The 12,216-nt window shown below is 45.4% G+C and overlaps 1 protein-coding gene across 3 annotated transcripts in view; it reads right to left on the bottom strand.

Annotated features, from left to right (window-relative positions):
• Positions 1-12,216, bottom strand: part of DOCK1 (dedicator of cytokinesis 1) — a 489,703-nt gene that overhangs the window by 408,401 nt on the left and 69,086 nt on the right. For all 3 annotated transcript variants that reach the window (XR_006821218.1, XM_046026751.1, XM_046026752.1), the window contains exons 5-10: positions 11,786-11,882; positions 9,257-9,405; positions 5,659-5,794; positions 4,602-4,759; positions 3,024-3,105; positions 2,496-2,631 (exon numbers count right to left, since the gene is read on the bottom strand). Coding sequence is in view for 2 of the 3 variants with exons in the window: in XM_046026751.1 (XP_045882707.1) it covers positions 2,496-2,631; positions 3,024-3,105; positions 4,602-4,759; positions 5,659-5,794; positions 9,257-9,405; positions 11,786-11,882 (758 nt within the window). In the remaining variant the exon portion in view is untranslated. The remainder of the gene's footprint in view (positions 1-2,495; positions 2,632-3,023; positions 3,106-4,601; positions 4,760-5,658; positions 5,795-9,256; positions 9,406-11,785; positions 11,883-12,216) is intronic.

Below are 12,216 nucleotides of genomic sequence, written 5' to 3'. Positions count from 1 at the left end.
ACTGGCTGGCCCAGCTCTGGGGCATCTGAAAGTTCTCGCATTCCCCCGAGTGACATCACATAGTAAAGTCACTGCCATCCACCCACCCACTCCACGCCCCCATCTGTGGACACTCTTCCAAGTGGCACCAGACAAGTGATTCCTCACTATCACCTCCTGCACAACTGAGGAAATTCAGGCTCAAGGACACAATCAAATGACCTTGTCCCAAGTCAGAGAGCCAGAAAATCTCCACTGGTCAAGCTCTGACCGACACAGCCAGAGACCCCAAGAAGAACAGTCCTGGACAGTCGCCCTCTCTCTGCTCGATCACCACCCCTGGCCGCAGAGAGGTGGGCAGCAGGCCTGCTTCCCTCTTCGCGGTGCCTTCCTTGGTGTCCACAGCCATCGCCTTCAAATGCAGACAATTTCCATTTCTACCATCTGCCCCCCTGGCCCCCCAGAAATGGGGAGGGCTCTAGAGGACCAGAAGAGGGGCAATGCCAGCCCTGGTTGGTCCAGTGGAGCCCAGGGCGCCCCTGGGTGGGCTCCCAGGCAGAAGGCAGCCCCATGCCCTCCACTATACCAGTGTTCCTCACAGAGCACAGAGCCTATGCGTGTGCTGAGAGATGCAGGTCCAGAAGCACACACGAATTGGAACGTCCGGTTGCGGCTGCTCTGCAGTGTGTGGCCGAGACCGCAGTCTCCACCTCCCAGAAGACGCTCCCAGCTTGAAGCCTTCTTAGAGGCAAGCGATAGGCTCTAAGTGCACCTATCGGTGGATGCTCCCGTGCCCAAAACCACACTGCCAGCACCAGCCTGGAACTCTGGGCCACGACACGAGGAGTCTGAGCCTCGGACACCACCTGCTGCCCATAAGCCACGGTGGACCACCTGCCTATGTGTCTGCACACCTCTCTCCTTCATCGCAGAGCTGATCCTGCCAGCTGAGTGTGTCTGCCTAGTGTCTGCCCCGGGAACACATCAGAGCCCAGCCAAGTCTCGCAGGAAGGCAGCGACGAAGCAAGAATAGGGACTCGCATCCAGGCAGGAGAAGGCAGCCTTCATTCCCTATGTCCTGGAAGTGACCGCCCTCCCAGCTCCCAGGAACCCCTCCCAAGCCCGGAGGCGAAGGCCGTGACAATATGGACAGATTTCGTGGGGTGTCTCCCTAACGGCCACTTGCAGCACGCTGGTCCGTGCCACGGAAGTTCTTGCTCTGGCTGGGAGTCTGGCACGAGCCCGGCTACACGGAATTCTGAATGACATGTCTTAACAATGCTTTTTGCTTTTTCATAATTTTTATATCCCTGCTGTTGCACTATATTAAGAGAGAAATGTGACATGATATTTTCCATAGAAGGCTTCCAGAGAACTATGGGCTTAAAGTCCACGACACATGTTCATCTGGGCTCTGTCAACGTAAACACGCAGAAGTTATTCTGGATAAAACCTCAAAATTAAGTTCCTATGTGGAAATTGGAATTGCACCAGAATGGGCAGAAGCTGATTACCAAAAAGCTGACCCACCTTCTGAGGTGGGGAGAGAACAGCCAGTGGGAGGACATCCTGAGTAGACCACAGGTGCTCACAACTTCAGGACGGCCCCACAGGCAAGCTCAACGCCGCCCGTAACACAAGGAGGAAAGACAGTGTGATGGCAGCGGCCCGCTGTCTGTCTATCTCAAGATAACCGTGTCCTCCTCACGGCAGGGCGCAGAGTGGCTCACAGGTGATGCTGGTTAAAGCAACAATTCTAATTTAACTGGCAGGCTGTGGGGGCTGGGCAAGAATACATTTTTCAATAGTTCTCCAAACCGTTCTCAGGTACACTTAGCGTCAAGAATCACTGCATTAAAATATCTATCTTTCACACCAAAAACATATAGCTTCCTTCACCCTCCCCCAGCAGACTGGGGACACCCTCACCTTCCCCCAGCAGACTGGGGGGACACTTTTACCTTCCCTCAGCAGACTGGGGACACACTCACCTTCCCCCAGCAGCCCGGAGACACTCTCACCTTCCCCCAGGAGATGTGACTAATCTCTCCCTTTTCTTGAGCTGTCACCAAAATAACAGAACACAAACATGGAGGACAGACGACACCTATTTCAAGATAACCGTGTCCTCCTCACGGTCTGTTCTCCTCTACCTCTTCATCACTTTGACTATTCAGTGCAAATTCCCTCCTAAATCAATCGATCACCAAGTCCAGAAACCCTGAAAGCATCCAGTGGCTGGCTTTCCTCCAGGCTGAGAATGTGGGTCAGGGTCTCCCTCAGGAGATGGGATCTGCTTGAAAACCAAATATATGATTTACATGTGAAACTTGCAGACTGAAGCCTCCTGAGCTGCACGTCCACAGAAACCACAAAGAAAAGACGACTTTTTTTCTTCTGGCAGAAGAGTTTATAAATCAGAGCAGCCCGCTGTCCAGCATTCAGCTGCAGCAGCGCCTACCCACAGTGAAAGTGAGGATCCTGAAACTCTCGGGACAAGGAGAGGAATGCATTACCGGCCACTCCGAACGGCCGCCGCAAGCCTGAGGTCAGTTTCCTGGTGTTGTTGTCCCTCAGCTCCATACGACCCACTCGAACGATTTGACAAACAAAACTGATTTTGTCCCTTTTCAGGTCTTTGCTTCCGAGGTCCTAGAAATATTAATTTCCATAAATTATTTTAGAGAACCATTACTCAGTGCAGGTTCAATTGAAACAGACAGTAAAAAGATGGATTGAGATGCTCTTCTCCAACCACTTTTTAGCATCTTAATAAGTTATTCACATAACAAAAAGAACTGAGTAACAACAGTCAATTAATGTTAAGCAAACTTCAGATACAAGTTTAAGAGTGCTGGGGTAGATCTCAGCCATGGGAATTCACAGGGAAGCTCTGGGAAGGCGTTTTGTTATTACTGAATTCCCATAGATTGCAGGCATCCCAAGGATCCGTGCTCCAGCAGGGAGGAAAGATAGAGGGAGGTCATTAAAAATAATCATTAGGATGGTGGATGATTCAAATGAACTGCTTTGGGTGTACTTACAGTAAAGACAGCTCGCAAATTATGTAATCTGTCTATATCTTTAGGCAATCCTGAACTGGACCAGCGAACCAGGTAGTTTTCACTTGAAAACAAAAGAAATAAAAGCGAATTCATTTTCCAAATACAACAGGGCACTAAACAGACACCCACGCTGATTTATGATTACCATCACGGAGGTCCACGATGCAGGAAACTGTATGAGCTCAGAAATGTCAACCACGCCACACAGAGCGGCTCTTCCATTAACATGTAAGTCATCTCCCACACAAGGCAGCAGTCACGAAGGGTCAGTACAAAACCCTTGAGGGGTTGTCATTTGGGATGTCTAGGGTTACAACTGCGGTGTAACTATTTGCAAATGTCATTTCAAAGTTCATTATTTCAAGAGCATTACTGGTTTATTTATACTGATTATAATCCATAATTCACCATTCGTTCATTTACAGCATAAAAAAATTCTGCCCGACTAGTTCACAGCCTATAACAAACAACTATGCCAAATACACAAACTGAGTCCTAGTAAGAAATGGAAGTCCACATCAGAAATGAGGATGAAATCCATCCATTTGTTCTGTTTTCTGTCACATACTAACTCTTTAAGTTTTTAATAATACAGGGGTACCTGGGTGGCTCGATGGTTAAGCACCCGACTCTCAATTTTGGCTTAGGTCAAGATCTTAAGGTCATGAGCTCGAGCCCCGTATCAGGCTACACGCTAAGAGTGGAGTCTGCTTAAGATTCATTCTTTCTCTCTCTCTCTCTCTGCCCTTCCCCACCCTCACACGCATGTGCATGCTCTCTTTCTCTCTAAAAAAAAAAGTGAATAATATAAATGAAGAAGTTTCAGTTTTAAATGCATACACATATACAGGTCACACATAATCTAAACCATAATTTTTCCATATGGACAACGTGAAAGTTATACTGAGAGACAAAAGCAAGAACTAGGAAAAGAGACCATATTACAAATGACAGGAATGGCAGAGATGAGATTTATAATAGTTATAATTTTATATAAAATATATATGAAATTATATATTTATAATTTATACTATTCTGTTCAACAAATTGTTCAACAAGTATTAAGTGAGAGCACTGTAGCAGGCACTGGTCTAGATGCCACTTTCCAGCCAATCGTGTTGCAGAAATAACAACAGGCCAAAGGTCCAAAAATAAAACTGACAGAAAACTAAAAGCTTAAAAGATTAAAACAAGAATGATACTCTTTTGGGGGGGAGGAGGCAGTCTGGAAACAGAGAACCCTATAAAGACAACGCAGGAAGCAATCAATCAGTTCAATCTTCAGTTGCCAGGTCCCTGAAACATTACAAGACCAAACCCTACGTTCAAATACCCACGTGCGTGCAGGGAAGAAGAAAGCGGATGCTGGCCCAGAACCCAAGCCCTGCCATTCCACGGTCCCCAAACAGCACTGGCTTCATGTGCTGGGGGAAGCCCGGTCAGCGGACGACCCCACTGCATCCGTGAGAGCAACAAGTATGGTGGTCCCAGTGCCGCTCTCCTAACACTACCCCACTAACCAGAGAGGAAAGCCTGCAGCAGGGAGGCGTCACTGACCTGATGAATTTGGACTCCACAGGGTCATAAAGAGACATGAGCACCTCGGCATCTTCCCCGATTTTACAAACCACATTTTTGAGGTTGACAAACAAGGCCAGAGAAGGGGTGGCAGCAAACTTCGCTTGTCTGTTAATATCTATGTTCTGCTTTTGGGACTAAGTAGAAATAAAATAGAAAGTGGAAATTAGCAATACCCTCGCTTTCTTTATGCTCCCTCGTTTTCTTTACCATTAACTCTCACTTTCTTTATTTCGACAGAAGAAGAAACTATGTGCAACCAGTTGGCATAACACAGCAAAGCCACAAGTCACTTCCTTGCCCCACTTCAAGTTCTCAACACATGCACACATCCAAAGGAAAGTAATTACGCCCTCTGCAAAGGTCACAATCCCATCAGAGTTTGTCCTGAGTCCTGTCCTCAGGTACTCAAGGGTCTCCTCAATCAATCACAATGCGTTTGCAAGCATACTTGCTTAATTTTTGTTTCTGCATTCGGCTAAATCCTCCGAGGACATTTCTGCCTTATTCATTGTTATGTCCTCAGGAGGAGGCACACAGCAGGTGCTCAATGAAGACTCGCTGAACGAAGGGCTGACTCAATCAGCTGATTTCTGAATAGCTGCTGGAGAGAAGATCCCGTTACAGACCAGGAAGGATGAAGAAGATCAGAGAGACATGTGCTCCCTGACCTCATCGAGCTTAGAGTATGTCACTCCGTGGGCTCCTATCAAAGAGGAAATGCAGAATCAAGTCCTGTTCCCCATGATATGAGAACACGAAGTCAATGTCAGTAAGACCCTGCCTCCTAAGACAGAGCAAGTGCTGTACAACCCTCCCCCACCAAAGGATGAAACTCTTTGCAGTCGTCAGCCGTATGTTTTGACCTGGGCTCCTCTCCGTTCATCACTGCATGAAGTGTGCGGTTCAGTTGTGCCTTTGGGGGGTTTCCTAGTGCAAATTCTGGGCTTCGCTGGTGTTTTATTAGTGTTGAAAGCAGTTATGGAGGAAAGGTACTCCAAATGTAAATGGGCACATTCCAGAGAACAGAACTTACCTTTTCTTCCTGCAATCTTTCCTCCACTTGTTTAGAAGCTATTTCATGAGCTCTAAAGAGACTAATCGTGCTAGTTAGTTCTGGATCCAAAATGTTCCCGTCTTCATCTCTCACCACCAAGTCCAGGTCGAGAATTCTACAACAAGAAGAATTCAGAACTTCATGGGCACAAAGCAAAGGCTTTGAAGTGTGGGTTACTAAGTACTACATAAACAGCGTGGACAGTTTAAAGTATACACCTGCTTTGTACATTCGGGGGGGGGGGTATATAGCATGTAGAGACAGTGTCTATATGTACGTAGTCATTACTCATATATATGTATATATGCAATGACATACAAACCCACATGCCCAAATACTTAAAACTGGTGGTTGTGACTGTCCCATCATCACTAGGATGGGAGAAGAGAGAGGAAGAGCCGGAGCAGAGGCATATTCTATTCTGGTAAGTTTTATCACACAGCTTTCCTTGTACCTACAGTCGGTTCTAATCCCCAAATCATCCCATCAGAAGATCTTCCATAAAGACATTCTATTATGTTTCAACACCAAACATGTGGAAGTTACCCACAACAACATTAAGCAACTTTCTGGCCAGATGGCTAGACGTAGTAGCCAACTTAAAACACGAGCAGCATCTGTCTAATAAGTCTGTCCATCTATATGTGGAAATGTCTTTTGGGCAACATTCTGTTTCCAAGAAATCCAAGAAAACTGTTAGGTGATTTTTAGCACAGCTTTCATTTAAAGAATACACAAAGACCATGAAGGAAAGAAAGAAACCAGGAGCTGTGCTATGTGATGTGTTACGATTTTCTTTTTAATAAGATAAGAGGATCTTAACCACAGATGCCTTATACTTTGCCTTTGGGATTTTCTTCCTGTGATTAACAAGTCTATAGAAGCAGGAACTTTTGGGGTTTTTTTTTAAGCATACAGCAATGTAAAGAGTCTGCTGAAGGAAAGATGAATTTCAATTAAGTAACACCTTTAACAGTTACAGTTTTAAGAGGAAAGCTGACTTGGTAATAACGACTCCAACCAGACAAATTCATCTCTGACCTCTCTTCTCTGAAGGTCACACACCTTAACACTGGATAGGAGCCTGGTACCATGTCAGGCAGGATCATTCTGCTAGATATGCTGGGCCACTGCACCATTTGGAAGGCAGTCACAAAGACCTTGTTTTTCCCTGTAAATATCTACTGAGCAAATCCACTGATGGTGAAGCAGAACCAACTGGGCCTGTCAGCAACAGGAGGGTAAACAGGCTTTTAAACAAAGAGTCAGAGGCTTTTCGCTCTGCATGAAAACAGCCTCAGTAGTTGCAGTGATTGTGGGGTGCCTCAAGAGGAAGAGAAAAACATTTTAAAAAAAGAAAAAAATAAGGCTTTTGGGCTCTCATCAGTTGTCTCTGCAACATGTTCCACTAACGAAGAAAGCCCCTCTCCCGAATAGTACAGCTCATCCAAGCCATGACCCTGCCCCTGCGAGGAGTCAGCGATGGTATGGGTAGGGTCAATGCTAATGAGGTAGGGAGAGAATCCTTTCCTGCATGGGCGGAACCAGTGCTGGTGTGGGCAGGACCAATGCTGGTATGGGTGGAGTCAATGCTAATGAGATGGGGACAGAATCCTTTCCTGTATGGGCGGAGCCAGTGCTGGCCTAGGCCTATCTACAAAGCACCTGGCTTTAGGAGGAGGGGGCCAGAGATCCCGCTGGCCACAGAGAATCAGGCTCCCTAAGGAGCAGAGGCCCAGGCTATGTACCAGCCTGCTGCATACATCTTGCCATGTGCTCCTCCCCTCATTCCTGCCAGGACAGGTAGTCAGATCCATTTCACAGAAGCAGAAACCTAAGCTCAGGGAACCATCTAGAAGAACTTAGAACCTGGATTCTGAGCCAGAACCCTCTCATGGCAGCATCTAGGCTCTTTCCAGAATGCCACATGGAAAATGGTACAGGAAGTAGCCTGTCAGGGGTCTTCTTCGTGCCAACTATTCTGCATTTTTGCAGAAACCAGTGCTCACATGGCTCTGATTCACGGTGAGCTTCCACTATGAAAGTAGAACTTAAAAGAGTAAGAGGTCAAAAACTGTCTTAATAAGGGCTGTATTTCCGATCAAAGTAGTAAATTATGTTTTGAAACACTTCCTTTCTTAACTAGATTGTTCCATGACATGATGTACTTTGGTTCTTCCCACAGCCAAATTAAGCAGGTGGTTTCTGAACATAAGTTTAAAATACAATACTCCAACAGAAAACAGAATCAAAGCTCCAAAAGTTTGTTGTTGTTTTTCGTCATTTTCTTGTCTAAGCAGGTCCTCAGGAAATGGGTTTCCCTGCAACAATATCTAATATCCTCCACACAGATTTAGTGGGGCAAAGGGGGTAGGGGGAGACACCTTCTCCTGTAGGTCTTTTAATCCAAATGCTACATCTAAGTAATAATGTTTTTTAGAAACTTCTCACACTTGAAAGGATGAAGTACTAGAAAACAACATTATGTTATAATTCTGATTTTACAGAAAGGTTCTTTAGTTTACCCAGGGCACCTTTCAGCTAAACAGCTAGGGGAAAACCTCTCCCATTCTCTGAGCACACAGTCCTAATATGTAAAATGAGAGGTTCCGACTCTCCCAGAAGTCCCCCAATCTGCAATCCAGCATGGTCCGACCCTATTTTTAAAATCTGCGATTTCTAGCCAGCAATCCACATATTAGAAATCAGAATCTTCAGGAGTAGGTCCCACAATTTTGTATTTTGAAAGCTCTCCAAGTGATTCTGATACAGACCAGCATCTGGGAATCATGTGACCAGATCATTTTTAAACGCTTCTTGCAGCTCTGACATTATAGGAATAACCAGAGAGTTATCCCATGGGAAAGGGCAGGGCCTCACTCAGATCGCAGACTTGGCAGAATTGGAAGGAGGCAGCTCCATCCTGCTCTGCATCAGGAAGGCTTGCGAATGCTGGCACGCCCAGCGCTGCGCGGAAGGGAGTGCACCACTGCTGAAGGCATTCAAGCAGAGCCGAGTGGAGGCCCGCTGCAGACAGGAACTTTTGCAAAAGACATCCTTACACAAAGCACAATTAGTTGTTTATCTGAGATTCAGATTTCACTGGCTGTATCTGGGTTTGCCAAACCTGGAGCCCCTGGCCCGGTGTTGAGTTTCAAGGTAACCTCCCATGTCCCTTCAAACTCTTAGAACTTAGGGTTCCACAAAGCAACCCGGTGCTTGTTATTGCACAAAGTACCCCTAGGTCTGGATCCACGTCAAGAACTGCGAGCAGAAAACAAAAGTCCCTTGTCAGGGAGAATCACAGCAGTGCCACCTATGGGAGAGTGAAAATGACAGGCCACCAGGGCCCCAGCTTCTCGCAGATCACAACAGGTATCAACAATGTCTCTGAAAACTCCTGATTTTTAGAATCCAACAGAAAATAACCCATCCTTTCAAAAATGAAAACTACGCCCTTATTGTGATGTTAGAAATTTTTTTTACGATAAAATAGGATTTCAGCCTCCTCAAGGCTTACGGTAATGTTATTAGACTGGATAATTTAAGCATGAAATCATCTTTCAAATAAACAAACCTGTTTCCATAATCGATTTTGGCAGTGACCTTCTTCTTCAGTTCTTTGAGCTCATCCTGCGGCAGAGTTCCAGAAAGAATCTGCGACCGCCACTCCATGAGGTCGTAGATCATGTGCCGCACACTTCGGAACATCTCCCTGTTGTCTTGCTGCGGGGGGACAAAAGCCGTGCGTGAAGCTCTTGGTAGAAACGAGCACTGCGGATGGTTTTTCAAATGCACGTGCAGCACATGCTTTACGAGATGGGATTCAATCAATGTCAAAAGCGTGAAACAGGAACACGTGATATGGAGTCTGCTTCCCATCACAGATCAAAAGGATAAGAAGTTATACATAATCCTTGATATTCTAGCCAACGTTCTGAGTATGCACCCCTGAACAGAGAGGTTAACCAGAGCAAGATCTCGACATGGAGCTGCAAACTGAGCCTGTGAACTAGTCTAGAAGTCCGTGGCCCGAAGATCGGCTATCTGGGAACTCCGACATATTCAGTGTGAGCCTGAAGATCGTGCCATGGAGTCTTCAATATTTGAAGACTGTGCCCTGTGCCATGCTCAGCACACCAAGCAAATGACCACCTGGGCCTGGCATCAGCCAAGTTAGAGGGAACAGCATCACACGGAACCACACACGCCAGGGTTCACTCAGCGCACACAGAGTGGTTCTGCAAGGAATAAAACCTGAATCTCCAAGCTCTTGGTGCATTTACATCAAAAGGAAAACACAAATTCACATTTTTATCACTTTCTACTTATTTCGAAGGCGTTGATGGTACCAAAAAAAAAAAAAAGGCAACAGTTTTGCAACAGCCAAGAGCACAATTCATCAAGGAAATTAGGGGATTGCCCCTACTTCCTTAAAGAAGCCAGTGGCTCCTTCCACAAAAAGAAATCTAGGAAACACTTAATATGATAAAATTCTAAACAGGGCTCCCTATAAATATTAAAATGTGGTCACTGCTACTTTTGAAAATAACTTCTGCTCTACATCTCTGAACCTCTCATCCCACTATTTCTAGCACGTGACCTTCTTTTAGTGATGTCTACGCTCCCCACAAACTCCTCTTTCCAGCATTGTCCTAGTGTTCATTTCTTAAATAATAACTAAAGGGCCAAAAATAATGGTTTATTCCACAACTAAATTTATCTCCTCTTAATGATTCATTTTTCTAAAGCCTTATCAAATATCTAAACTCCATAATATTCTGCTAACTTGTCTACAACCACAGAGCACAGCAAAAAACCAATTCACAGAAAAGTACTGTAAGGAATTTCTTCTAGCTTTGGACAAATCCAACAATGTAAGTCCACAAGAGGCAAACCCGCATTTCTAAAAAGGAAACCAAGGTAATGGTGGGCATGCCTATCCCGGGTGGGAAGGCTAGAGCCGTGCCCACTAACGGATCACTCAGCATCAGCCCTGTTTGTTTTACTGCCATATTTTTGTTTAAAAATTGCTAAGTTGAACATGAAAGACCGACTACAAAATTGCTCAGATTTACACAAAACATTCATGGCTAACTTTACGCTTTTCGGTTTTTGAGAACATCTGATGACCAATTACTGCAACTGCTTATTACTGTGCATTTACAAGAAACCACTGTATAATCAAAAACAACAAGCCTGCCCAGAGAGCAGCTGTGGGACTTTTGCAAGTTTTCTGTGTTCCCAAGAAATCGATGCACTGACTTCTCTCCAGAGCCCTTGCTTTGTGCTGACAACATTAGCATATGAGAAATCAACACTCTGAATAGAAATACAGGCTTAACAAAAGGTAATCTTCTGCAAATATGAATTTATGTGCAAAGAAATGCCCTGAGGGAATAGGAAATGGAAGATGTCAGAGTCTCAACCTCCCTGCGTTAATAAGGCTTCTCCTGTGATTGGGAGAACCGGACAGTCGTACATGAAGCCAGAATGCAAACGACTTCCCCACCTCTGTAACAGGCACGCTTAGGTTTGGAAGACTATGTAGTCTTACTCAAATGGTAAGAGACAGACAATGGCAAAAAAAAATAAAATAAAATAAAATAAACAGCAAGTGTTCTCTACTGCATCCATAAATAAGCACCCATTACAGCTTAAAAGCAGATTTTAGTTTTCATGATCAAAATATAAACGTTGCGGGTCATCAATGCAGCCTGCCTACTCCTGTCTTCCAAAGTGCTCCAGCACCTTTGTCTCCCTCTGTCTCAGAAGTAAAATCCTTAAAAAAAAAAAAAAACACAAAGTGCTTGGGCAGCCGGTCTCCCGTTCTGCACAAGCAGGCGGAAATCCTCGGTCCTTCCCTGTACCAGTGCTTTGTCAAGTGAGCATGGCCACACCCCAACGCAAAGCAGGTCCAAGAGGACAAACAGCCCCCCAGGGTGGCCAGAATAATAGGCTCTCTTTGCCCTGAGCATGACTCAGTCCCAGAAGTTCTGCTTTTGAGGCTCCCAGAGAAAGGAAAAAAAAAATCCCATTGGTACAGCAAGGTCCAAAAAGCCCATTCTCTGTTTTTAAGCTTCGATTCAACATCCCGTTTTCTCACCACGTAGAGCTGTCTCCAGATGGTGGACCACTCTCGGAGTGTCGTGGTGACTTCCTGTATGAGCGGGAGGTCGCCCGGGATGACCGTTTCATGTTGCCTAAGGGAAAAGAGGAAAGGACAGCCACATTCATGGCTTCATTAGAGTCTGCAAGTTGTACTTGTAAATCCCAAATCTAGTCCACAGAATTCAATATTTAAGGAAACGGAGAGAAAATATACAAACAAGACTGTGTCCACACATATGAACACACATACCTCTAAGAACGACAGGGCTTATCTGTACACAGCCCAAGTGTGTTCACACATTACCTACGTGTAAAGGCATCCACCTCGCATGCCAAGGTAAGACGGAGTCGGCAAATAACATCCCATTAGAAGTCTTCAGAGCACCAGGGTCTGAGAGTGCATGCATAATACGTGTACCCATCTAT

This window comes from Meles meles, chromosome 13 (assembly GCF_922984935.1).
Source record: "Meles meles chromosome 13, mMelMel3.1 paternal haplotype, whole genome shotgun sequence".
Lineage (NCBI taxonomy): Eukaryota > Metazoa > Chordata > Mammalia > Carnivora > Mustelidae > Meles > Meles meles.
The sequence above is the reverse complement of the archived record's forward strand: the minus strand, read 5'-3'. Positions and strand labels throughout refer to the sequence as shown.